Source organism: Paramisgurnus dabryanus, chromosome 2 (assembly GCF_030506205.2).
Source record: "Paramisgurnus dabryanus chromosome 2, PD_genome_1.1, whole genome shotgun sequence".
Lineage (NCBI taxonomy): Eukaryota > Metazoa > Chordata > Actinopteri > Cypriniformes > Cobitidae > Paramisgurnus > Paramisgurnus dabryanus.
In genome coordinates, this window is record NC_133338.1 from 29974107 (window position 1) to 29999731 (window position 25625).

At 35.8% G+C, this 25625-nt stretch overlaps 4 protein-coding genes across 6 annotated transcripts; 2 read left to right on the forward strand and 2 right to left on the reverse strand.

Moving 5' to 3' along the window:
- Positions 1-1634: 1634 nt before the first annotated feature.
- fshb (follicle stimulating hormone subunit beta) lies at positions 1635-3098 on the forward strand. The gene is made up of 3 exons (XM_065267683.2): positions 1635-1724; positions 2056-2229; positions 2880-3098. The coding sequence occupies exons 2-3, from the start codon at positions 2056-2058 to the stop codon at positions 3096-3098; spliced, it is 393 nt and encodes a 130-aa protein (XP_065123755.1). The 5' UTR covers positions 1635-1724.
- A 3889-nt stretch (positions 3099-6987) lies between these two features.
- On the reverse strand, positions 6988-10628 carry arl14ep (ADP-ribosylation factor-like 14 effector protein). 2 transcript variants are annotated; one of them, XM_065267912.2, is made up of 5 exons: positions 10438-10628; positions 9323-9521; positions 9073-9192; positions 8693-8748; positions 6988-7525 (listed from the first exon to the last, which is right to left on the reverse strand). In XM_065267912.2, exons 1-5 carry the CDS (start codon positions 10506-10508, stop codon positions 7297-7299), a joined length of 675 nt encoding a protein of 224 aa, XP_065123984.1. In that variant the 5' UTR covers positions 10509-10628; the 3' UTR covers positions 6988-7296. The 2 variants fall into 2 exon arrangements, with proteins under 2 accessions (XP_065123984.1, XP_065123983.1); XM_065267911.2 differs by having other exon boundaries at positions 9052-9192.
- A 240-nt stretch (positions 10629-10868) lies between these two features.
- LOC135749336 (uncharacterized) lies at positions 10869-17770 on the forward strand. The gene is made up of 12 exons (XM_065267913.2): positions 10869-11084; positions 12355-12443; positions 13733-13851; positions 13946-14048; positions 14129-14220; positions 14965-15114; positions 15193-15360; positions 15441-15510; positions 15608-15686; positions 15829-15982; positions 16154-16258; positions 16365-17770. Exons 1-12 carry the CDS (start codon positions 10978-10980, stop codon positions 16410-16412), a joined length of 1284 nt encoding a protein of 427 aa, XP_065123985.1. The 5' UTR covers positions 10869-10977; the 3' UTR covers positions 16413-17770.
- spi1b (Spi-1 proto-oncogene b) lies at positions 17654-25320 on the reverse strand. 2 transcript variants are annotated; one of them, XM_065267908.1, is made up of 6 exons: positions 24955-25320; positions 24254-24346; positions 24075-24156; positions 22758-22951; positions 18956-19124; positions 17654-18300 (listed from the first exon to the last, which is right to left on the reverse strand). In XM_065267908.1, the coding sequence occupies exons 1-6, from the start codon at positions 24994-24996 to the stop codon at positions 17987-17989; spliced, it is 894 nt and encodes a 297-aa protein (XP_065123980.1). In that variant the 5' UTR covers positions 24997-25320; the 3' UTR covers positions 17654-17986. The 2 variants fall into 2 exon arrangements, with proteins under 2 accessions (XP_065123980.1, XP_065123981.1); XM_065267909.1 differs by lacking the exon at positions 24254-24346 and having other exon boundaries at positions 24955-25319.
- Positions 25321-25625: the final 305 nt, after the last annotated feature.

Genomic DNA, 25625 nt, shown 5'->3' on the forward strand with positions numbered 1-25625 from the left:
AAATAACAATCAAATCATTATAGCACCACTGTTTAGTATATATGGATACCTAAGAAAATGTGAAAATGACTTGAGATGAAACGCAAGGAAGGCATCAGCATTTTTGATGCACTATTGAGATTTTAAAGGGAGATTTGTTTTCTACAGTAAACAGCCATATGTGGATGGAGGAGCAGATGTCGCAGCATGATAAATAAAGGTCACTGGGTCATTTTGGACAACTTCCAAGATTTGTATACATCAGGAGTCAATGACTGCTGACCTTCAAAAGAGATTGAAAGAAACTGGGGGCGGATACATTAAAAGACAGCTCCATCTTGTCAAGGCTGAGCTGATATTTCGAGATGTCAAAGATGCAGGCTGAGATGTGCGAAAGACACTGAAGACAGAATCAAAAAAGCAAGACCACTGTATAACTTTGTGAACAGATTCAGGCAATAATGATTAGGCCTATAGTAATGCAATATGAAATGAATGCTGGACTTGACTGCAGAGACTGATTACAATATTAGGAATAAGTTACAATGTTATATAATTTCTTACACAAATTTTGTTTTTTTAATTGTGGTTAGTTAATATCAAGAAGACATAAAAATATGTTGAACAAGTCATATGGGCTCTTTAAAGGGACACTCCACTTTTTTTTGAAAATAGGCTCATTTTCCAGCTCCCCTAAAGTTAAACATTTGATATTTACCGTTTTGGAGTTCATTCAGCTGATCTCCAGGTCTGGCAGTACCATTTTTAGTATAGCTTGGCATAATTCATTGAATCTGATTAGAACATTAGCATCGCGCTCAAAAATAACCCAAGAGTTTCTATTGTTTACCTACTTAAAATTTGACTCTTCTGTAGTTACATCGTGTACTAAGACCGACGAAAAATTCAAAGTTACGATTTTTATAGACCGATGTGGCTAGAAACTATACTCTCATTCTGGCGTAATAAGGACTTTGCTGCAGCAGGCGGATTGACATTATGCAGCACCTGAAAATAGTCCCTATAGTAAATTTCAATATCAGGAGACTATTTTCGGGCACTGCATCATATTATTGCGCCTCCTGCAGTCATGATATGGCAGCAAAGTCCTTGATTATTACGACGGAATGAGAGATCTGCCTAGAAAATCACAACTTTTAATTTTCCGTCGGTCTTAGTACACGATGTAACTACAGAAGAGTCAAGTTTTAAATAGGAAAAACTTAGTTATTTTTTTCTAGCACAATGCTAATGGTCTAATCAGATTCAATGGATTATGCTAAGCTATGCTAAAAGTGGTACCGCCAGATCCAGAGATCGGCTGAATGGATTCCAAAACGGTAAAACTCAAATATTTAACTCTTTGAGTGCTGGAAAATTAGCATATTTTCAAAAAAGTGGTGTGATCCTTTAAGAGAAGTCATCTGCAATTGTTAATTATCAGATTACTGTTCCGAAACAAGTAATTGTTCCACAAGATTTAAGTGAAACAACAAGAATACTGACCTTGAAAAGCACAACATCACTGGTGGCCTTTACATGGATGACGTTCTGTCTAAGCCTGTCCCAGACTGAATGCCATGGCCGCAAGGCTTTAGGGATTTGTGCCACCTCCACAAAAGCAAATATCGTAGTATGATAAGACATGGCATCTTTCAACCATAGGTGGGTGTCTGGTCTGACGGGGGGTATAAATGTCCACGTCAGTGGAGAGAGCAATTTAGTCTCGGCAAAACTTCCAGCAGGTAGGACTGATGTGAAGTCTCTAATTTATGTTTATTAGGTTGACTTACTACATTTTGTCCAGATTATTGTTTTGTTTTTGATCACACCAAATTTAACAGATTTAGTTGATCTATTTTTACAGTTGAGATCTTAAGTCAGTTTCTTAGGTTTAACAAAGAGTAATTTCTTGATCACAAATTTCTTCAGCAGCAGTGGACAACCTTTGGGCAGCTAATGCCAGCTGAGCTACAGGAACACATATTATTGTTTTATTACATATGATGGTAATACTTTTATCTATTTCAGTAGTCTTTCTTTGATTAGTCACACATATTTTGTAATGCTTCCCAGATGAGGATGCGCGGTGTTGTTATGGTGATGCTGTTGCCGGTGCTAATGAGGGCGGTTTCAGAATGCAGGTCCAGCTGTCGACTTACCAATATCTCCATTACTGTGGAAAGTGAGGAATGTGGCAGCTGTATCACAATTGACACCACTGCTTGTGCTGGACTCTGCAGAACACAGGTACTTAATAATGTGTACTTTACATACAGAAGGTGAAATATTACATTAATAATATTTTTGAATTGGAAATATAATGTAGTTTATTTTTTTGTTTGAGTTTTTTAAAGGGGCCATTACACAAGACTTTTTTAAGATGTCATATAAATATTTGGTGTCCCCAGAGCACATATATGAAGTTTTAGCCCAAAATACCATATAAATAATTTATTATAGCATGTTAAAATTGCCACTTTGTAGGTGTGTGCAAAAATGTGCCGTTTTGGGTGTGTCCTTTAAAATGCAAATGAGCGGATGAAGTGCCATCACTGATAACAATATGGTGGTTTGTTGAAATTGAAACTCAATTGTGCTGTGAATTATTTTCTCTCTCTCTCTCTCTCTCTCTCTCTCTCTGCACTAAATGGCAGTACTGTGGTTGGATAGTGCAGATTAACCAATTTTTTCATTTGCTTGTAGAGAATGGTTTACCAAAACTAAGTTACTGTGTTGATCTTTTTCACATTTTCTAGGTTGATAGAAGCACTGGGGAGCCAATCATGGCACTTAAACATGAAAACAGTCAGATTTTCATGCCATGGCCCCTTTAATTGTGAGACATTCCTTTTTTTGTACCACATATAAAGGAACTTTAATATTTGATATGTTTGCAGGAGAGAGTTTACCGAAGCCCCATGATGCAGCACTACCAGAACACCTGTAACTTTCTAGAATGGACCTATGAGACCTATGAATTCAAAGGCTGTCCTGTTGGGGTTGACTCAGTTTTCACCTACCCTGTGGCCCTTAGTTGTGATTGTAGCAAGTGTAACACTGACATCACAGATTGTGGTGTTCTCAGCCACCAGACAACCACCTGCAATGTACATTAGACATTGAAGCCAAAACCAAATAAAACTGCTAAACCAAAGATTTCGAAGCCTGTGGTAAAATATTTGGATTTTAACAGAATTAATAAATGCATAATGGAATAAAACAAAACCCATATGGAAAATTATTGTAAAATTGTACTGTAAAATTGGCAGATTGTCTTTTTGAACACAAATATGTCCCATAAATGTTCTGAGATGGCTTTGTAAATGGGAACTACGTAACATTCAGGGTTCCCACACCTTAGTTAACTTTAAATTCAAGGACCTTTCAAAGACTTTCCAGGTCCAATACCCTCAAATTCAAGACTACATGTGGGGAGAGCAAGGATACATTGTGATACATTTTAAGATACATTTTTACAGTTCCCTTTCGAGGGAACTCGTGCCACTTTAGGGACGCCTCCAGAGGTAAGTGTGTCTGAATGTGTATATCAAATTCAAGCAATGGTGAGGCTTAACAACAAAGACAGGGTGATGCCGGAGCCAGGAAGTATATCGCTATCTGAAATACTGCCAAAGATGGGGCTACAGGAACGCATGAAGTATTGCAAGGGAGACGCAGCGTCTCGTTTACTTAACCAGAGACGTTTTCATGTGTCAAACACAACTATGCAAAAAAGCATTTTGGTATGAATCAACATTCACATACAAAATATAAGCATTTAAAGCGAACAGTTTAGCACGTGTGCTTAAAAAGTCTAGAATTTTTATGATATTATCAAACACTACACAGATATAAAATATATTTTTTGCATAAAATAGATTCAAGCACTTTCAATGACCTGTATCTATGTAGGCCTATGTATATTTTTAAAAACGTACCAGGGCCTTGAATTCTTTTCCCCAGATTCACAAACTTTCAAGGATTTTAAGGACCCGTGGGAACCCTGAACATAGGCATAACATTTACGGAAAGCGTCAAGTGTGAACCAAGACAGAAGGAGCACGCCGTAGTGAGAACACGCATATCATCTCAACAAGAAGTTATGGTTAACAAGCGATGAGAAATTAATGCAAACTGGACTGAAGCAAAGATCAGGGAACTTGTCAAATATCCACTCTGAAGCAGAGATCATTCACCAGCAGCATACTAGAACAGCATCACTCACACCTTTATGATCTTATCATAAACAAAAATGCACAAGCATAGTTTTTGATAGAAAAATCACGAATAAGCAAACTTAAGACGCTGCTGAGAAAAAGAACGACCAAGTACAAGACTTTAACCCTTAAACAGGCAATGTGCACCACGGGATACGCTCTCTTCAGTGTCTTGTTTGGGGCATAAAAAAGATTTTTCAATCAAATCCTTATATCACTTATCAAACCTTGGTCTGTCTTGAATATGTGGGTAACATTATTTGCTTCAAGTTTTTTTTAATCAATTGGTCAGCCTGACCTAAATCCAACATGGCCACCGGTTTTGCAGGACAGTCAGATTTTGTGGTAAGTAAATGAATATTAATCTTACTTTTTGTCTTTAAAAAAAATATTAATACTGCTAATATTAACTGTGAACATTGTCTTGAGGTGCTAAAGAAGAAAATTTGGTTATATGTTGTTTATTTTGTTATTTAGCGCATTTTGAAATATACGTATCCCCTGAGATACATTGCCTGATTAGGGTATAAAAAAGGGATTAACCACAATATTGCCTATCTTTGTATTTTGAGTTGAAAAATGTAATAAATGATCAAATTTGCAGGTTAAACTGATATTCGTATATTTAGGTGACTGCATCTTAGCATTTTAACTGGAAATTTTCTTTCACGGCTTCACAACAGCTAATTTTATGGTATAAGGAATAATAGGGAATATGAGTTATAGAGCTGATACCAATGAATTCTTCAGATTTTGAGAAAAGTGATGAAGATGAATTTTTTTGTGACAGTGCAGTGGTATATTAGAACCAAGAAATTTTTGTAATTTTCCTCATACCAGGCATGCATTCCTCTAAATTGCAGCCAATAAGAGGCCTCTGATTGAAACACATATAGACACATATAGTTTACATTGAGGGGTAGGTCAGGTAGTATGCAAAATTCATCAATTCTTAAATAATTTACCAAACTATTATTATCTAAAAAAAATATATTTTTGCAGATGGAGCAGAAAAAGCACCAACGAAGCCAATGAAGACATTCAAAAACTGCTCATTCTTAGTTAGGCCTACTTACATTTAGTTGTGTTATTTACATGCATTGTTGCTAGTAAACCTGTTGTTTACACTTTTTAAAATTTATGAAAAAATATGTATGGCATGTTTTAGAGCAAGAGAGGAAGTCAGAATCACATAATTTTTGCTGCAAATAAAAAATAAATTTTGATGACTTAATCCTTTTTTTATACCTTAATAGGGCAATGTATCCTGGGAGATACAACTCATAAAATCCTGAATATATCAAATATTTAAAAAATTCCAATGAATATCTTTTACATAAGTCCAGATGATACAAAAAATGTCATGAAATGATTTTTTGCTCAACGTTTTCCACTCTTGCCTGTTTAAGGGTTAAACACGTCTCTTTACGGCATGTTTGTGAATGCACGTGCAGATTCCAGAAAATCATTGGCAGTGTGAAAGATCCAAAAATCAAAACCCGGGCGCATTTCCTTTATGTCTGTGTGAAAACAGCTTATTTGTAATATGTTAACAAATGTACCATCCTCCAGTAACACATTAAAGCAATTAAATAATGTAGTTGTTTTAATTTAAAACTTTGCCTCTAAGCTCCTAATAAATCATCTGTGAAACCATGTTATGCATTTTAGAAAATTTCTGTGGGTTTTGCTCTCCATCTTTTCATTATGCATAAACTGCACCATAAAAACTGGTTTTACACGGCGTAAGCAGTGCTCATTTCTCTTGATAAACCATTTCTCTTCCCAAGTGCTTACACAGACATTCGTTTTGCATGTGAAATTGTTGTTGTTATAATTGTTCTTCTGAGATCAACCGTACAAATGTCTCTGTGAGGATGCGGAGTCTGATATGCTAAACAAACTCACTAAACCATATTAAATTTACATAATCAAATCAGGAATGAATGAATCAATATGAATATCAAAGAGTTTTTGGAAAATGGGCAATCTTCTACATACAAATAGGGACATGTGTTACAGCAAATCACAGGAAAAATGTAATACTTACAAATTAAAAGGAGTAACAAAAACCTACAATAACCCTGAAGGATTAACCGTCTACAAATGGAAACACGTATGACGTAAAGCTTATTATGAATAAAACATGCATATTTTAAACAAATACAATATTTTAAATATGTGCTATTAAAAGTGCTCTTCACCTTTATATTGATGTTCGGGTTTTACTAAAAGCCTTGAGGAAAAAATGTAGTACATCTTTTCATCCATCCAGGGTTGCATGAGTGCTAGAGCCTATCCCAGCATCTTGTACAAATCCCAGCATAAACCAGAACAAATGGGTTTTTATACAAGTCACACTAAAAATCAAAGTGCATAGTAATCAGTTAAAACCGCATTAATGCTGTGCATCAATTAGTGTTTAAAAATCCTCTGCCAACTACTTATTAAACCGTAATGGATGAATGCTTTACACAGTCTTTGTGTTCCACAGATAAACTGCCTGTCTAGTTCTGAATGTTTTGGAAATTTACCTCATTTAAATTCTCCCACAATACATTATCCCTGCTCTACATCAATTTTTCTGTTGTTGTGCATGCTATTGTTGTACAGCTACAGGGCAAACTGGGCCTATGACAGATTGTTTTTCATCTTGACATTTCTGGCTTCTAGCACTGCGACATGAGGTGAAGTGCACAGAGTCTGTACACCGAGACAAATAGGGCAATTAGAAAGACATCTTAGACAATATCTAATAGATGATATCACCAAATAAATTCTGAAATGCCACACTACAGACACTTTTATTCTGAATTTGTTGTGTAAAGGCACATTTCAAGAGAAAACACAGACATGAATACAACATTAATTAATAACAAACAAATGACTAAAGGATTAAATAGCAAATACAGCTGTTAGCATGGAAACAATTTTCCAAAAATGTCTATCCTCAGATAAACTCTATTAACTGAATACAGAATGTTAAAAAATAAATCTACATACCAATTAAACCCAATACTTCTGCAATGTCCACATTTAAAACCAGTGCCAGTCCTCTTATCTGAGAAACAGAAGCAATGTTTTCCTGGTCTCCGAGCTAATTGGCAAATCTGTTGCGAATAATCTCTCCTCCCTCTACTTCCACCTGTTCGTATAGCCATTTTCGGTCACACCTGCACTCCACACCGCACTTTCGTGAGCCACACTCGGGACACGGATAGAAGCAGCCCATGCATTCTGCATCCAGACAGTCACACAGATCCTTCCCGCATGAGATCAGCAAACCTTTGCTGTCATACACCTTATTCTTCAGAGACAGGGACTGTCTGTAGGGATGGAGAAAAATATTTAATGGATTAAGTTCAATCTTTTTATTTTAAGTTTCCTTACTGTTTAATGGGGAAGTGTGTATTTTCTGTGGGTTCAGCACAGGATCTAACTGGATTAAAAATATATATATATAATTCCTGATAATTAGTTTCTTGAATGCTCTTGACTGCCTCATGCCATTGGTTGAGCTGGTCAGGATAATTAAACAGAACAATGTTTTGTTAGCACTTCAGACCCCAGATGTTTACACGGTTTAGGAGGTCATATCAACTGATTATTTATAGCTCCCACTGTATATTAAATTCATATGGGAGAAATAATTATAATGCATTAACTCCCTGCCTGCCAACATTTTTTGTGATTTTCACAAAATGCCTTTCAGGAAAATGTTCTGAAAAATATATAAACATACAAATATCTCAAATGAAAGAGCAGACCCTCTGCTTTCAAACAAACAATAAACAAACAAAACAGGAAAAAAACATTTCATCCTTATTATATATTTTTTCTCTTCTTATTAACTCTTTTGCAAAAAGATGAAATAATTGAATTTTTGGGGTGAAATTTTGTTAGAGATCAGATTCAGAATGATTATAAAACCTACATAGTTTAAAATTAGTAAATCATTTTTTGCTTCAGTTTTTTATAAATCGGGTAAGTGCATCTAGTGGATAATCACAGTATTATAGATTACCATAAAACCTCATCAGAAACCCCTTTTTTCTTATTCATATGTTTTCTCTTAATTTACGAGATAACTTGTCAATGGCGGGGAAAGAGTTAAATAATAACATACTTCAAGTACAGCTGTTTACAGTCTTCCCTACAGCAAGAACCTCTTAAAATGTAACCGCAATTCACAACAGTCTCTCTAGGAGTTTGTTTTTCTTACAATTTACATTAGTTTCACCGGCTTGAAGTAAATCTGCAACATGCAATTAAACGTTAAAACATTTTAGTTGGTAACACTACACTTCTACTATTAGCAAAAAGTATAAGTATAAGTTTATGGAGAAAAATTTTGTGGCTAATGAGGTTTCAATTTTGAGAAAATTAGCAGAGCTTTTCATTGTTGGGAGAGAGATTGGGCCACATGGGCTTTCCCATGACTTGAATGAGGTGGCAATCATGGGTGTAATAATGTATTGCAGATGGGCAGGTACCTGTCACCTGATGAGAGCTTTGCCCCTGCTCGTCTCCGCTCATTTACGCTTCTGCCCTGTAACAGAGAATAACAAGCTTTTAAAAATCATCACATTTATTTATATGAATCACTGTGCTTATAGCTTTAACACTTATTGTGTCCATGCACTGATTTAAAATAGTCTGTGCCAGAATGGTTAGTCTTTATTGTACAAAGTACAGTGCTTACTGTAAACTTTGCAATATCAAAATAATCACCCTGATATGGGAAAAAACAATAGAATAGTGAAGTAAGAAATCATGATAAGAAGAAGCAAAGAACCCTGGACTATGTAAACAAGGAATAATCTAGTGTTAGTGACTGCATTTCCAGTATTGCCTTCAGACTGGAGTCTCTTACGGGTTGTCTTCTATCTTTTGTCATCTGTTTGGCTCTGTCTTTATCAGAAAGTGAATTAAGCCGACTGGATTCATTGACCTCCTTTCCTACTATTCCTCCTCTGTTTCTTCGTAACTCAATCTGGAAACAAGGACAGAAACACTGATTATAACAACACTACTAAAAGCCTTTTATAAACTCTTTACATGATATACAGCTCTCCTACATATGGTTGAACTGGACATTACAGCTGTTGAGTGCAGGGACTCACCTTGTTACCATCTCCTCCAGAGTTCGTAAAAATTGTAGGCACAGCATCCTCTCGAAGAAACAGTTTTCCATTATAGTCACGGAAGCAGTCAGGCTGAAAATGCTCACTGCACAAACAGGAGTTTTGAGTAGGAACAAAATTCTTTCTCCCGAGGCTTCGTACCCACTGCTCGGCCAGCTGCGGCTTGCTGATTGGAAACCTGAATGAGAGAGAGACAACAACGTCTACAGCCACCTTTTTAGTCACCAATATTTACATTATTGCTAAGGCTGCTGGATTACCGGCAAAATCATAATGATGGTTATAAAAAAAAAATAGTAAATAATACAAGTTTTTCTTTTTAATAGAATTTTTTTACAGCTATAATTACAGCTTTACGCTAATCCATTCATTGAGTATTGCTTAGAGATAGGTTGGTTATAGTAACTCCAGCAAACCGTATATAAATTGAATTCCCTTTGACTGCAGCATACTCTGTCTGATCACTTCAGCGGTTACAAGTAAAATGCTATTGTAATTTGTAAATGCTGTGATATATAATTTAATTATATAATTATATTATAAAATTATATATTGTATTGCATTATGTGACTTTTAGTTGACTAACTTAATCAATACAATCAATATACAAGAAGCACTCACAAAAACGACACGTGAGAATGTGAAAGACTGTACTGTGTCCACAGGAGAAGATGCTAAAGTAGGAGTAAACAACAAGTTGCATGTAAAACCTCAATGTGCCATTGCAGGTGCACTGTTTCATGTACAGTATATGTACACCAGTTGTGCCCATGTACATAAGACCTCGTTTTGCCAAGTGAGAGATCCTGTGACAGCATTCCTATTATTGTGATTTGAGGGACATGTTTGCAGTTAATGTAAAGTGTTAGTTCACAACCACAGTTAACGTTAGGTGCTTTTACGCCACCATTGTTATTCATTTCTCGTTTCTTCTGATTTTTAGGATAGGTAATGGTTAGGGTTTATGGTAGGTTTTTATGTTTAGAAATTATTCGTATCCAGAAACACTTAGGTTGAAGATGTAAATAACGTAGCCACCACGCGTGTCTCTGTAGCAAATAACGTTAGTTGACACACTTCTTTAACGTTCTTACCTGTAAAATCGGATCTCTGATCCCTTGACAAACCGGTTTGAGCAATCAATAGCTGAACAAGTAATCGGCATGATTCAATAGTTTTGCTCAAAACGTTAAATAAACAAGTATGCTATTGTGCCGCGCGCAACAAATTCATTTTAAAGGCATTATCGCGAGCGTTCGCTTCTTCTACTTTGTCTTTGGGGTTTTGCGGAAGCTGGCATCCAATTTGTTGCATTACTGCCACCTCGCGAGCATTTCCAACTGCGCATCACCTTTTACTTGTTCGGCGGCACTGCGGCCGTAAACTTTTAAACGGGTTTCTTTGACATTAAATATAACGTTAAGATTAATGTAGTATTTTGCATATAAACAGAGGAAGTTTGTAATTTTCGAATAAATGCGTACCTCTAAATTCAATACATAAAATATAAACAGAAGAGACTTTTATTTTGAAATACGAGTCGTACCCGGAAATGTATTGAAAGTTTACATTGCTTTATTACCCACACGGATGCTGCATTTTTATAATAGACATATGTAAAGTGAAAAGAGTGAATGGATCACTTCGAGAAGGACTTGATTGATGCGCTTAAAGATGTTGTCAAAGCTGGTAACTGGCAGTGTGTGGGTGACAAATCTCAGTTTAAGTCACCATGCACAAAGTAAGATTCCATCATTCTATAACACACACAGACACAAATAATATTATGATCCCTAACTGTAAGGATAATTGTATTTTACATAGAATATTTACTAATCATATGTAATATTTACAATCATATACAATATACCTCAAGCTGTAGTAAAATGTATTTTAATATTTCTGTTTTGTACAATATTAACCCAATTATTTTGCAATAAAAAATACCCAACATTAATTATATGACTAAAGATATTTCAATTTATATGATAGAATATACATGTGAAAACCGTACATTATTCGGGGCAGTCAGCACAAAATTTGTAATGTTTAATGTCAAGCATTTGTCCTCAGACCCCAAACACCCATCAGTTTAAAGTTGGGTTCTCTCCCGACAGGGTCCACGACAATAAACTTACTAATTGCCCCATGACGAACTTGCCCTTAACGAAAGAACCCTGGACTAAGCAAATAATAAGTAATCTAGTGTTAGTAAATGCATATCCAGTATTGCCTTCAGACTGGAGTCTCTTATGGGTTGTCTTCTATCTTTTGTCATCTGTTTGGCTCTGTCTTTTGGCAGGGTCTTTGACAATCAACTTACTAGTTGCCCCATGACAAACTTGCCCTCAACCTGACATTAATGGTGCAGTTCTCTGCACTGCATGTAAGATGCTCTTTGGAAGAAGTGTCAAACAGAGCCATTTTAATTAGTGGTCAAAGTGTTTTGGACCTTACTCTGTTTTTTTAAGATCTTTGTTGTCCCCAAAGTACGTATGTGAAGTTTTAGCTCAAAATGCCATATAGACAATTTATTATAACATGGTAAAATTGCCACTTTTTAGGTGTGAGCAAAAATGTCCTGTTTTTGGGTGTGTCCTTTTAAATGCAAACAAGCTGATGAAATGCAAACACTAATCACATTGATGATGGTTCGTTGAAATTGAAGCTCAATTGTGCTTTCGATATTTTTTTCTCTCTCTTTCTCTCCGCACCAAATGGCAATGCCGTGGTTGGATAGTGTAGATTAAGGGGTGGTATTATTATAATAAGATCCCCTTTTGACATCACAACTGGAGCCAAATTTCAATTACCTATTTTTTTTTTCAAATGCTTGCATAGAATAGTTTACCAAAACAAAGTTACTGGGTTGTTCTTTTTCACATTTTCTAAGTTAATAGAAGCAGGGGGGACCCAAATATAGCACTTATACATGGGAAAAGTCAGATTTTCATGATATTAAAGAGATGGGTAGATATTTATATTCTATATCTCTCTATTTTCTTTTGAAGGCTCTACTCAGATGATGGAGAGCATGTAGTTCTTGTGCATACAAAGGATGACCAGTTTTGGGCTATGGATTCATCTTGCCCACATGAAGGTTAGTTGTAATTCTTAACAGGTAAAGAACATGGCGAGGCATGTTTATCTCTTTTGTTGTGTGCATATTTGATTTCCCAGATATGTCCTACTATTTTTACAAACTCTGGAGGAGATGGTAGCAAGGTGTGTCTAGGGCTGGGTATCGATTCAGATGTTCCAGATCGATTCAATTTCGATTCACAAGCTATCAAATCGATTCGGTTCCGATTCTCTATTAAATTTTCGATTCCGGTTCTCAGGTAGGTTTTTATACTCAATTCTCGATTCAACTCAATGAATATAGATTTAATACACATACTATATTAATAAAAAAGAACAGTGAACAGCAGTTTACAAGTGGGTAATTAATAAAAAGAAATTAAAAGCCACAACACGTCTTGCTTGCGAAATCAAAATGCTTCCATTCCTCCATTCAATGTTTGCGGAAATAAATGTGAAAAAATCGATTCTGCTCTTTGAGAATCGATTTTAAATCGACCACGTTTTAAAAAACGATTAATCGGAAAATCGTTTTTTTTACCCAGTCCTAGGTGTGTCCATATCCAGTGTTTTCATATTGTTCTTTATCTTTATGCATGATAGATTATTTTATGCATTGCCATTCCTTTAACAATCTAGTGCTATACAAAATCCTTAATGTGGTTGACTGGATTCAATTATTACATATTTCTTTTCTTTTATATTTGCATATTGTTTGTCTCTAACAGAATCAGTTACCTAATATTTAATTCATAAATCTTTTAGGGTAGATTTTCTTAACTATTTAGTGAATATTTGCATTTCAATTCAGCGCTTGATTACTTTATCTATTTATGATTAATTGAAAAGTTTAGATGCAAAAGTCACTTCTCTAGCTTCAAATCCGCTTATTCGGACTCGCCCTCATGTATTTTTCAGTTTCTTCATTTTTACGTTTGTGGAGGTTTATGCCAAAAAAGCTTTTCATTTTATCGGGTTTTACAGCGAAAGCCAAATTGGTTAAGTATCAAAAAAGACCAATTTGTTAAATACCAGTAAAATTACAAAAAAGTAACATTGTAAAAAAATAAGACATTTCAATTATTGACTAATAACATTTTGATTGCCATTAAAGTGAAATTAATGAACCTAAACATAAGAACCTGATAAAAAAATCTAATTTACAAGATTTTGCATCTGAACTCTTTAAATACTTTCTATCATAAAACAATGTTTTTTTTATTAGCACAGAGAAATGTAATTCAGTAAAATGAGAGAATCATTGAAGAGTAGCAAAGCTTTTTCAAGACACAACATATTGTTTAACAGGTGGTCCACTTGAGCAAGGTGACATTGAGGATCTGGGCAATGGGAAACTGGCGTTGATTTGCCCCTGGCATGACTTTGATTTCAGCCTTGAAACAGGCTCCTCCTCCACTGGACTACAGGCAAGTTGCTACAGTAAAATAATCTACTGTATATTAATGTATAAGCATTGAATTGCCAGTATCATAGATGTGTCATCTATATTGTCACCACTAGAACCAAGTGTATGATGTCCATGTACTGGATAGTAAAGTGTACATAAACACTCAGAACACACTGTCGCTCTCTCCTATACCTGTGACAAATATAACCCACCCAGGTGAGCAGTTACAAAACATATACTGTGAATATGAATTTTTTATGAATTTATTTTACACAGTTGTCTTGTATTCCTTGTAGACAGTTTGCCAGTGGAAAAAAATGTACCATCTGAAAACATGCTTTGCATGTGGGCCACCAAAATCCTTCGTACTGCTGACCCACAGGAGAAGGTCAGTGAATATCATCAAATCCTATCATTTATGTATGCGAGTGGCAAACACTTTTATCTTAAGCAATTATATTATTTAGCAGAAGTTTTAAGCAACTTGAGCATTCAGCATTTTGCTCTCATAAAGACTTAACAGTTAGCATAGTATACAAAGCTATGGCTATATGTAGGAATAATAGTGAAGCTAAGGCATAAAAACTTAAATTAAACAGGAGAGTTTTTTTAATAATAATTAGTTTAGAGTTAAGAACTCTTTAAAGGGCTTGTTCACCCAAAACTGGATATTCAGTCATCATTTACTCACCCTCATGTTGTTTCAAACATGTTTACATTTCTTTGTTCGGATAAATGTGAAGTAAGATTTTTTTGTAACCAAAGCTATCAGAGACCCCATTGACTTCCATAGTACTAGGAATAAAGAATACAATGGAAGCCAATGGGGCCTCTTGACAGTTTTGGTTAGAAACAATCCTCAAAATATTTTCCTTTGTGTTCATCAGAATAAAAAATTCATACAGGCGTGTAACAAAATGGGAGCAAATAAATTATGAATTTTCATTTTAGGGTCAACAATCCTTTTAAAGCTTCTTTAATTTTGTTATATGTTCCCTTTTAGTTGTTTCTTAACTATGAGGCAGAACAGTTTTTCTTCTTGTCAGGCAATCTCTGTCTGTGCACATTCAGTCTTCATTAAATAAATACTCATCAGAATCACAAGACCTCTCTTGTTTTATGTGCTGTGTAGGTTTCCTTGACCAAGATGGTGCAAGAGAAGTGGAACAGGGGAGAAATAACCGAGATTGGGCAGGCCAGCCCTCCAGCCCAGCCCAGCAGAAAAGAAAATCTGACTGTTCTGGAGCCGGGGAAAATAAAACGGGGCAAAGGCGGCACACTGGTAAACTCATTAACGTTTCAGCAAAAGTTTTATTGTGGAATAATTCCAATGGTGTTTGCTTTGCTTCTGTTTTATCAGGCAAGTAGGATCGCCTTATTACACTCACTCGCTAATATAGAGCAATGGGCAATAGACCTGTCCTGGGATGTGATAGCAAGATTTTCAACATTTAGACTGAGTACTGGAGAACCACTGCCCCGCCATTTCTTTGATGACTTTGTCAAAGTAGCAGGAGATGAAGCAAAGGTTTGAGCATTTCAAATGAATTTAGCCTAAATGTTAAGCTATGATCATTCAGCAAAGTCTGACCTCACTCTCTCCTGCAGCATTATCAGTTACTAGAGCAAAGGATTGTGGAACTTGGCAGTTCATTTGGTGCTTTACCAGTACACAACGGTCTGTATTTTTATGTGTCTATCTTATTAACTTTTAATATGAATGTACTGTAGGTGATGATGGATCTTCTATATTTGTTTTTCTTTCGTTTTAAAAGGTTTATGGCAGTCAGCAACAGATACTTCTCATGACCTGTTGGCAAGGCTGGCGGTAGTTCACATGGTTCATGAGGCCAGGTAATGTATAGTTTTATTATTGTGAAAAAAATTATTGTTTATGGATGCATGTTGCGTGGTTGTATTATCACTTTGAAAGTAGGTCCATAATCAGTGATAAGCTCTTCATGTTTATTATTTCTGTGATTATTTCTGCTGATAGAGGTTTGGATGTGCATCCTCAGACGTTGTCCCGCTTTGCCGCTCAAGGAGACTTGAGCTCAGTGAAGGTGTTGGAGGTGATTTATGCAGATGAGATCACACATGTTGCTGCAGGGCTGAGATGGTTCACATATATCTGCTCCCAGGAAGGAAGGGTAAGAGAGAAAACCACTAAAAAAATTCTACAATTAAATGCAGATTAAATGGTTGTTGAAACGTCACTGTAAATGAAAGTGTGATTAATGTTATCATAAAACCATGCTGGATTTTTATACAGCAGGTGTATTTTCCGTAGCTTGAGTGTTTTTTTTGCATATGTATTGCAGGATTCCCTGAAAACCTTCCATGATTTGGTGAAATTACATTTCAAGGGCTTTTTAAAGCCTCCATTCAACACAGAGGGAAGGAAAACAGCAGGAATGACAGAAGAGGTACAAATGCTACTGCTGCATTTACTGCAAAACTTTTTATCTTAATAATTTTTAGATGTTGATTATTTAAATTCATTTTGTAATGATCACACTCTTTTACCCTCAGTGGTATGTTCCTCTTGTCAAACCCTCCAACTTACAGAAGACCTCCTGATGGACATTTTTACTCAGCAAAACAATACTCTGACTCTTCCATAAAGATGGTATTCTGCTTGAATGAAGTGTAAAAACAGAGACTCTGGTGGTACTTTTGTATCAAATAGCTTTCAGACTGTTTGATCCACACATAAAAGTAGTGTACCTAAGAAGTAATGGATGAAGATCACAAAATAAAAATCTGCACAAATAAACACTAAAAGGAAGAAATCACAGGATGTGATTGTCAGAAATATGTAAAGTTGCGTACTGGTTACCATTATTTATTGGTTAAATGTACTTCTAGTCTTTTTATGAGAAAAAATATTTTATGGCCTCTTAATTAAACATTAAAAATTGTGTTTTAGCAGTTCCCCAGTCTTGCTGACGGGGGCGCTGTGTAATTTTGCTTTTTTATAAAGAGTTTTAACGGTTATGCTTGACACAAATGGATTGGACAGTCTAATGGTATGCTTTTTATATAAGTTTAAGTATTTAAGATTCTTTAAAAATCCTAAACTTTAGCCAAGACATTAAAATGCCTGTTTCCATTTTTTCAAATGGAAAAAATTAATTGTTGCACATTTTTAAGTTTAAATAACTTGAATTAACAAGTCATTTCAATTTCTTTGGCTGGTGAGGAGTTGGTATAAATTAAAAAGAAATCAACTTCTAACTAGTTAAAAAAAGTCAAATGACTTATTAATTCAAGTTGTTTAAACTTAAACATTTAAGTGCAGCAAGGTATTTTACAGTGCAGAGAGCCATCAGCTTTGGTACATTTACATAGGTTGAAGTTTCTTGTCATATTTTTTATTATTGTTTTAGTAAAGAGTTACTCACAACATTGTTCACTGGACCTTTTCTGTGTTCAGTCAGATTTTCCCCCAGTTCTTTGGATGTGATTTTTCTATGCCACAAGGTTATATTTAAATAATTGCAATGAGTCACAGTTCTGAAAAAAGTACTCTGAAATATGATGCGCCCTATGAACAAATGGCTGATCACTTTGTATAGAGATGGAATGTTTATTTGTCTAGTTTCTATATAGGATTTTTTTTTAGATGGTATATGATTTCAAGAGAAACAGTACAAAAATGAGCAGAGAATGACGGTCTTCCGTCTGCATGTGTGTGCGCTGGCCAGACGTGACAGAGTTTTCCGTGCTGTGTGAGCCTGTGTCATTGGTTTTCACTTCTGCTTTTTGTATTTTTGTGATTTTTTTCCGTCATGGGTGGTGATGAAGTTTGCAACTGTCCCTACTTGAAAATAGTTTTATTATCTACCCATTTTGACCCTGTAACATTCTATCTGCGCTTTTATACAGTATGTACAATATACAGATCCTACATTAAAAGTTGGTCCTGCATCACAAAAGCTGTTAAACATTTTTTTTTAAAGGACTTATCGTTTACTTGATTAATGCGAAGGTGAATAATAAAGAAAGGAATGGAAACTTAGGATTCAAGCTTGATATCCAAATTTGACAAGTTCTCGCAGTCTTTCCCTCCCTCCCTTTCTCTTTCTGTCTCTCACTCTCTCTCTCTCACTCTCTCTCTCTCTCTCTCTCTCTCTTTTACCTTACAAATATGTTTACATGTAAAGCTTCCTTTCTGTGTGGCCTTTCCCAAGAACCTCTCCACTGAACTGGTAGGTAAGTTTTTTCTTGATCTTTTTGACTTCTCCTGTTTTGCCGTAGTTTCTCAGAGCTCTTGCCATCTTCTGGTAGGTCATCTTCTTGCGGTTTCCCTTCTGTACGCCCCAACGGTGTGCTAAAGCTTCTTTGTGCTTTGAGGAGAACTGGAATGTTCCCCTTTCTCTGTCCACCCACCAGATGCTGTCCTTCATGTCACCATTTCGCAGAAGGTCCAGCAGGAACTGATACAAGCGAATTTTCTTCTTCGTACCTTGAAAAATAAATTAATAGAAATGAGATCATTAGAAACACTTAGACCTGACTACAAAATCAAACCATAGCAGGAAGTACAAAATTCACATTTTTCATTGTGGTCAATGTATAGAACATGTTGCTGGATCAACATCCTTGTTAAGCTTAGAACATCATTCCTAACAAACTATCAGATTTTAGGATTTGGGTTGCCTTTGGACCAAATATAGGATTTCCCTCTGATTGGGTTAGAACTATGTTTCTTTGATAAGAATGTTGTTTCAGCATCAAGAAAGATGTTGAAACAGGAAATGTGACCCAATTATGAGAGAAAAATGTCTTCAGTTTGATGGTGTGCCAAAGCATTGGCTTTAATTTGCTACTTTGTATTGCTTTCTCACACTTCCCATGTTCATTTGTGCCCATGTCCATAAAAGGGCTGGTTTTTGCTCACGCTTTTAAAAATAAAGGTGCTTAAATTGTTCTTCACAGCGGTGTCATCGAAATAACATTTTTGGTTCTAAAAAGAACCTTTCTGTCAAAGATACTTTAATTAACAATTTCTTATATTTTTATGAACTAAAAAAAAAAACATTTGTTTACGACAAAGAATCTATTTTGAAACGAAAGTGTATGAGGAGGTATACAGACACATATATTTGACATTTCCTTACCATGTTCTCCCCCTGTTGTTGAAGTAATGTGGTCTCTCATACACTCCTCATCAGACACTTCTAAAGGAGGACTACGACTGCCGGGGTCATCATCATCGGAACTGCGTTGCAGAGGAGAGGGCTGTACACTGTGAGGATAACACACTGACGGCCGCGTCAAATATGGCATCTGTTGAAACACCATCAGTAAGTTCATTATAAGTAAACAACACACATGCAAATAAATCAGTTTAGAATCAAAGATGTTCAATTGAAAATATCATACACACTCCTGAAAATAAAGGTTCCTAAAAAGTTATTTGTCTGGTTTCATAACATCTGCAAAGTCTTTCTGTTTCACAAAAGGTTCTTTGTTGTTTAAAAAAAGGGGGTTCTATGTAATATTGAAAAAGTGGTGAGGAAATTATGAAAAGCACAACCACAAAAAAAAAATTTCTTTTATGTCATCACTGCAAAGAAACCTTTAAGAATCTTTATTTCTAAGAGTGTGCCGTTCATATATATAATATATGTGCTTTATGTATACATAAATAAAAATATGATCAGAAAATCTAAAAAAAACAAATTCTCTCCTTTTTTCAGTTAAACCACTTGCCTCACAGTAAAAAAGCCCTTACAAAAACCCAAAGTGTCAAAGATCATAGCAACTTAGTGCAAGGGTGGCAGTTTCTTGTGACATGAAAGTTGCACATGGGGTCTGATGATTTGTGTACAGAGACGAAAACCTTAAAAACACATGATAGTCATACGGTATTTTGAAATTATGACATTTAAGTTCAAGTTTATTAGGAGTAGTCATGTGTTATTTACAGTAAGTCCTGCACATGATGTGGCTTGTTTGTTTGTTTGGTGTTTATGGATGTTTAAACAAAAGTGCTTATCTTCATGCTGCAGCTGGGATGAAGTTAATAATATTCTTAATATTTAAAATTGATATAGTTCTGTATTTGTTAACACTTCAGCATGATAGCGTGATACTTATCTGCTCAGTCGTAAAGCAGCATATACTGTCCTCTATACAGTTATATTTGTACATGCAAGGTTTAGATGAAAAAACTGTTATCCATGGTGCTGTGGTGTAAACGACTGCAGATTGACTACAGATAAGTGCTGTTGAATTCACACATTAACAGCGGCAAAATGTCCATCTACATTTAAAGGACAACACCCTGCAAAAAAGTGCGTCTGACATGTTTTCTTGTCATTTTGCATTTTTCATCAGACTCTATATTATAATGGATTCTGCCAACAACCCGGTATATCTGAATGACCTGACACTGAGATTAAACAAATTTCAAGCAAAGGTATTTCTAAAAAATGCTCGGTTGTTTTTAACCTAGGGCTGGTTCATTATTGGACAGAACACCAGCAATGTGTTCTGTCCAGTAAAGACCCAGCCCTGGGTTAAAAACAACCCAGCATTTTTGCTCATAGAAAGTGTCAATATTATCTAAATTTTGACAGATGTGACGTTTAGAGGCTTTCTCGTCTTTGCTCCTCAGTTATTCTTGTTATATTAGGATTAGGATGCAGTACTACACGAGCATTGTCTGCATTGTCATGTGATCCATATGTTTGTTCACCTATGACATGCTAACTATATAGCTGCAAAAATAATTTACTCAGTTGTTGCTAAACAAGAACAAGGAAAATTATTGGAATATAACATATCACACATAAAAATAGCCATCCAGTTCATAGTTTTGTGTTTTTATTTAAATACATTTGGTAACTTCTCTATTTGTGGACCGTGGTCTCATGGGATACAAAAGTGTCTATCCAACACAAATTAAAAAATTTGGTGGATTCAAATTGACCACCTGGATATTTCTTACATTTTTTTTGCATACTGACGTTTTGGACATACTACTCAATTCACATGCTGATTTTTAAATACTATATAGCAGTGGTTCTTAAACTGGGGGCCCTTAGATGGTGACACACTGTAAAAAATCTTTGCTGCATTAAATGTTTTTGTTAAATCAACTCAGTCATATTATTTATCTTGACAAAAGAGAGTTTCTACAACTTATAAAATATAAAAAGTCAACTTCACAACAACTCAATTTATAACAACTCATATTTAGTCAAGATAAATAATAGTAAGTTGAAATGACTTGTAAATCTGAGTTGACTCAACAGTTGATCCATTTTGTTTAATTAAACCTTAAACCTTAGAAAAATAAGGCTACTAACCAACAGCACTTCATTGTATAATTCAATATGTTTTGTTTAATTCAAATTTTACGTTTTGGAATGTTTAATGTCATACATTTTCTTTGGAGGGCCATGAAGAGATGCACCGTACACAAGGGGGGGCCGCATGTCGAAAAAGTTTGAAACCCACTGCTATATATGGTAGTTGATTTCGGACACAGGGACTGCCTTGTTCGAAATGTTAAAGAGGTTTGCTTTGAGTACACTCTTCAGAAAAAAAGGTACAAAAAAGTACAAAACTTGACCTTTTCTGTTGCTGGAGTGGTACCCTTAAACGTTCATTTTTGTACTTTAATGGGTATACAACACATTGAAATGTTTTAGCTTTTGGAGTACAATACCCTAAAGACCTATTGTGTAACTTTAGGAACAATTTTGTAGGTAAATTTGAGTCTTTACAAAACTGTACACTCTAAAAATGCCTGGGTTATTTTTGACCCATATTTGGTAAATGTTGTACAGAACACACCACTGGGTTAAATTTGACCAAATGCTGGGTTGTTTTAACCCAACTTTTGGGTTATTACACCCAATGGTTGCATAAGAACAACCCAACATGGGATAATTTTTAACCCATGTGTTCTGTCCAATATTTACCTGGTCAAAAATAACCCAGCCATTTTTAGAGTGTACCTTTAAAGGTACACAATAAGGTACAGTAATGTACCCCAAAATCTACAGCATGGTATTATGTTTTGTATACCTGTAAAGTGACAAAACAGAACCTTAGGGTACCACCTCAGTAACAGAAATGGTACAGTTTTAAACCTTTTATCCTGTTCATTTATAAACTGTCTTAAAACTAATTTTACAATTTAAGCATGAAATAAAATACGGTTTTAGGGACTTTTGAAACAAAGAGGCAAAGTCCACATCGTTAGGGATTTTTTAGTTCAACGCAATTCCACGGTTCAGATGGATTTGATGTTTAGACAGATTTTGGGGGTAAATGCACATGGACACTGGGCCCCCTGTGGATCTCTGTAGGATATATTTCATTTGCACAATCTTCTGATAGTTGCATTACAGTTGAAACAAGAATGACGATCTGTTAGCTTATCAACTTTTGGTTGAGTAATTTCCATGCCTCTTATCTCCCATAATATTTCCCATGTTTATTTTCTCATCTGTTTTTTTTTTTTAATAGGCACTGCCTCTCTTATCTGCTCTAAGAAAATGCAAAAAGTGCAACTCTCAGTTTTTAAGATCTTATATTTATATAAATGTCTGTTTATGTCACAATATAGAGTGGTTTTGTTTGTGAAAGCGGGATGTTCTGTGTAATGGCAGTTGATGAGTGTGCAGACTGCTGTTATGATGACAGTGTTGAGTTTTGGTCAGGATAAGGCTTAGTTGAGCAATAGCTTGGGCACAGATGCATTCAACAACCTTCTTACCAACACATACAGCAACTGGTGTAATGAAACTGCCAGATATTTTATATAGCAAGATTTCAATTTCTAGCATCAAAAGTTTGCATCTCTGTCTAAAATCTTATTTCAGAGCAACAAAAGGAATTCTTCAAAAACATGATATATGTGTTCAAGTTGTTTTAATGCTATTTAAAAAGGTTTTATGATCTCACCTGTGAAGGGGGCAGGGTGAGGTGATGCCCAGTCAAGCTCGGGTCGATAAAATGACCAGACTCAACATCTGTGAAGCGATGCACATTCGATACATGTAGTGGCTGCACACTCTGTAGCTCTGTGAAATGGCTTTCGGGCAGGTTTTCGAAATCCACCGGATGGACATGATGTGCATTATAATCCCAAGAGTGATCTAGACAAGGAGAGTGAGGTTGTAATGTAAGGTCAACAAAAAGCATATTTAACATCCAAAACCCTTATGGCAATATTTCATAGCAGTCTAGTATCAGCAACTGCAAGGTCAGCCATATCTGGTTATTCTGACTGCCAATTCAGTTGGAGGCATTAAATTAGCTTTACTTTCACACTGTAAGCTTTTGGACTATGGGTTTCGCCCTATTTCCTGTTCACACCATCATTTCCTTTGCAGTTTTTGAGTAGCCTTAGTTTAGTGTTGTTTTTGATGTGATAGTATGTAATGGTTAGTATGCTAAGGACGTCTAAATTGAGCAGACCATTTAAAGCGATCTCACACCTGTGTGAATTCAATTTACTTCCCTAACTGGCAATGCAATTTCGTTACAGCTTCATTGTATTTGTAATAGAACTCAGTGTTACATTTAGATGTTTACTCTGCTGTATAATGAAACTTACTATTGTTTTCAGTTTCTCTGTCATTGAACTTCTTCAAAAATGTGCGCATAGGTCAACAAAAGAGAAACATGACTAAATTAAACAAAAGCTGACCATAGAGAGAGATTCATCAAATGATTGTTGCAGTATAATGCAGTAGCAATACAGAAACATCACCATCCTCAACAACTGCCGCTACTGAGTGTTTACCACTACGACAGCTTTAATTTTAGGCGCATACACAGTTTAATAAATTTGTACTAAATTGTGTCATTTTTGATAGAAACCCTTGGGGATATTTGTCGTTCTACGTCTGTAGTTTTCTTGCCTGTCAGAACAAGGCATCTGTTTCCTGCTTTGTGCTAGGTCACTCGCCCGGTTCCACTCGCTCGCTCTCCTAACGTCGCCTTGCAGCTCAGTCCCAGCTGCCCTGGGTGTGATTTTGATCCGTTAGCTTACTATAACAAGATGTTGACTACTTGGGCCTCTCTGGGTATTATAACACTGAACTGTTTCGGCAGGAGATCCGTTTGAAAGAGATTGCACGTGAGAAACCTTTTTTTTGGTTCAAAGAGGCCATAGTTTGAGTCTGGTGCTGAAAATAGGAAAATGAAATAGCTACGTAGAAAAGATGAACCTTTCTGTGATCAATGAAAAGAATAATTGATGAAATAACAACTCACCAGTCTGACCATCATCGATGATGTATTGATATTCCATTGTTGGTCGATACATGTCAGACTCAAACATTTCCTCTGTTTGTTGCTGATAAAAAAGAGATAATTGACAAAGGTGACCAGTTTGAATGACCGGATCCAAAGCCAGAAATAATAAAACACTGTACGATATGGGAAAGCCTCACATCTTTGGTTAAAACTGCCCAGTAATCTTTTTGTACGGATGGTGTTTGTGACATCCAACCAGTCCAGGATACTCTGTCTCTACTCTCTTCTCTCTATGTAGAGATTATGTTTGTTACACATTTTATTAACATCTTATTTTATATTTGCTCTGAGCCATCACAACATACAGTACCTGCCCATATAAGCTACGTTCAAACTAAGACATTGTTAGCTTTCTGGCATTATAGTATCCAGTCGCAAATGAATTAAATAAATACGATTTCTAATGGATCCTCTACAAACAAATGAGATCCTCTACGACAACAGATAAATTCGGTTCAGATCCTCATCAGTTCAACTGAATATCAATAGTTTGTCATTTTGAAGTTGTTGACACAACCATGTATGCGTGCCGACACTAACAACATTGCTAACTTTGTTCAATATTCCTAATAACTACACAAACCTCAACATGCATTAATCCTCAAGATACAATAAACTGACTGATGTCAAAGAAAGTCAAAAAGTAACTAATATTACAAAACCATGTAAAAAGTAAAGAATTTCAGGCAAGCGTTTGGTACGTCCACAGTGATGAGTGGCGGTAATGTCCTCTGACACGATGGCAGCCATAAAACAAAAGCAGCATTGCTCCTTCTTATTCATCTATTAACAACAGCAGCTAATTATTAGCACCATGGAGAGGATAAAAAATACTCACGGGTGGGATGATGTACCCCTCCATTCTGTAAGGATGCAGCATTGATTCTTCACGCCTGACACAAAATCTGCGACACTGATGCTTTCTCAAGGGCTTTTCTAAAACTGTCCCCGTACCATTGCTCAACTCTGCCAAATTTCCTCTTATAACGAAACCAAAGATCTAAGTCCTCACTCCTCATCCAGTGGGGGCCCTCAGATCACCAAAGGCCCACCAAAAAAGACAGCTAGAGACACACCGTAAAGGGCAAGCTCCCTAACTGTGGCCGTAGCAAAGGGACAGAGGTTTCTGTTTGTTACTTCTTTATTTTGGGGTGTGTGGGTAAGTGTATGTGTGTGTGTCTCCGCTGAAGGTTCCTGATTTTAGGGTAATGTCAGGTGGGGATTTTATCTTTTCAGTTAGAATAGGCGTAAAGTGTCACCTCCCCCAATAGCCAATCAGAGACAGTTCATCTGACCGCTATTCTTCCTGTCCACCTCCACAGTGCTCGGCATTCTATAGAAAGTCCTTAATGCAGAAGAAAAATGCAAAAAAGAAATTGGTGCCGGTTTAGGAATTTTTAAGCAAAAATGTCAATTTGTTGTTTCTTTAACACATTTGATCATTTAATGCTTGATCAAATAGGCTTATTAGGCTATTTTGCAGATGAAAGATTTAGTTTATATACATAA